The sequence below is a fragment of the Habropoda laboriosa genome, unplaced genomic scaffold (assembly GCF_001263275.1).
Source record: "Habropoda laboriosa isolate 0110345459 unplaced genomic scaffold, ASM126327v1 scaffold205, whole genome shotgun sequence".
NCBI classification, from domain to species: Eukaryota; Metazoa; Arthropoda; class Insecta; order Hymenoptera; family Apidae; genus Habropoda; species Habropoda laboriosa.
The window spans coordinates 350,221-351,497 of NW_017100322.1; the positions used below are offsets into that span (position 1 = coordinate 350,221).

General features: G+C 24.8%; 1 protein-coding gene across 1 annotated transcript in view; it reads left to right on the top strand.

Annotated features, from left to right (window-relative positions):
• Nucleotides 1-672: 672 nt before the first annotated feature.
• The window catches only part of LOC108574355 (HEAT repeat-containing protein 5B), a 14,184-nt gene continuing 13,579 nt past the window's right edge, over nt 673-1,277 (top strand). The window contains exons 1-3 of the mRNA XM_017936934.1: nt 673-751; nt 932-1,100; nt 1,235-1,272. Coding sequence (XP_017792423.1) covers nt 969-1,100; nt 1,235-1,272 — 170 coding nt within the window. The 5' untranslated portion in view covers nt 673-751; nt 932-968. The remainder of the gene's footprint in view (nt 752-931; nt 1,101-1,234; nt 1,273-1,277) is intronic.

Here is a 1,277-nt window from a genome sequence, read left to right on the forward strand (position 1 = left end):
CTTTATTGGTGTAAAAAAGAAGAACCAGACTTAATTATATCTTATTGAAGAAAATGTGATCGTAAAAATTAATTTATTATCATAATTTACATTTAATAAGTAATTATTTTTTGTATAATTTTGTATATTTATGAAAACACAGTAAATTTGTTTTTAATAATAAAGCAACACGATGTACTTTTTTAAAATTTCACATTAACAGTGAATGCAAGAGATATCTGACATTTTATTACTTTGAACAGTAACTTGGCACATTTAAAAAGGATAGTTAATTTTTTTTATATATTTCATAATTAATGTTTTCCAATTTGATGTTGTTTATTGTTTTACTAATTTAAATTTCACATCACAGCTAAAAGCATTAAAAGACTAGATTTAACTTGAAACGTGTAGATGCAATAAAATCACAGTGAGTAGGTAATCTTAGTAATTCGTTGTCAACGTTTCTCATCCAGATGATTACCGATCTACCCTAACCTAAATCAAGTTAAGATTTGTCAATTACGTGGAAAAATAGACCGTTATTCTAACAGTTTGTGGTATTGTAAAAAAATATTAAATATCAAATGACATGTTATCTATAATGTGATTTATTTTACGTTGTTTAATTTTTTATTGTGAAACGTAACTAAATACGTATATTTATATAGCTTTACGTTAGTGAAATGGAGTGATTTTAAATACGTCCTATAAATATAGAGGAAAAAATTATGATACTTCCCACATATTGATACTATCTACGGTCTTTCAAGTACGCAGTTGTACATTTTTTTCAAATTTCACATAAGTAACAAATTTTTTATTGAAAATGTTATGGAAAAATATATATTTTATAATATTCTTCTTCGATTTTTGAAACATACATTTAATTTTTTAATAACAAATTGAAATATTGAATTGTTAATAATATACAATTAAAATTCGGTCATAGGAAGAAAGTGGAAAACATTAAAATCTAATTTATTGAAATGATGATGGAGCTGAGTCATAGTTTGACCCTCAATGAGGATGCCCTTAATCAAATCCCAGAGGCTAAACGACCAGTTTTTATATTTGAGTGGTTACGTTTTTTGGATAAAGTCTTAATTGCTGCACAAAAGGTATCATTAATTTACTTAAATATTGAATGCAATATATCATATTTATTTGTTATAAGTTCTAATTATTCAGCATGTATACATAAAATATATTTGTTGTTATTAATTCTGTATTTGCAATGGTACCAAATTTTTAGAGTGATATTAAAGGATGCCAGCAAAAACTGGTTGAACAGTTAA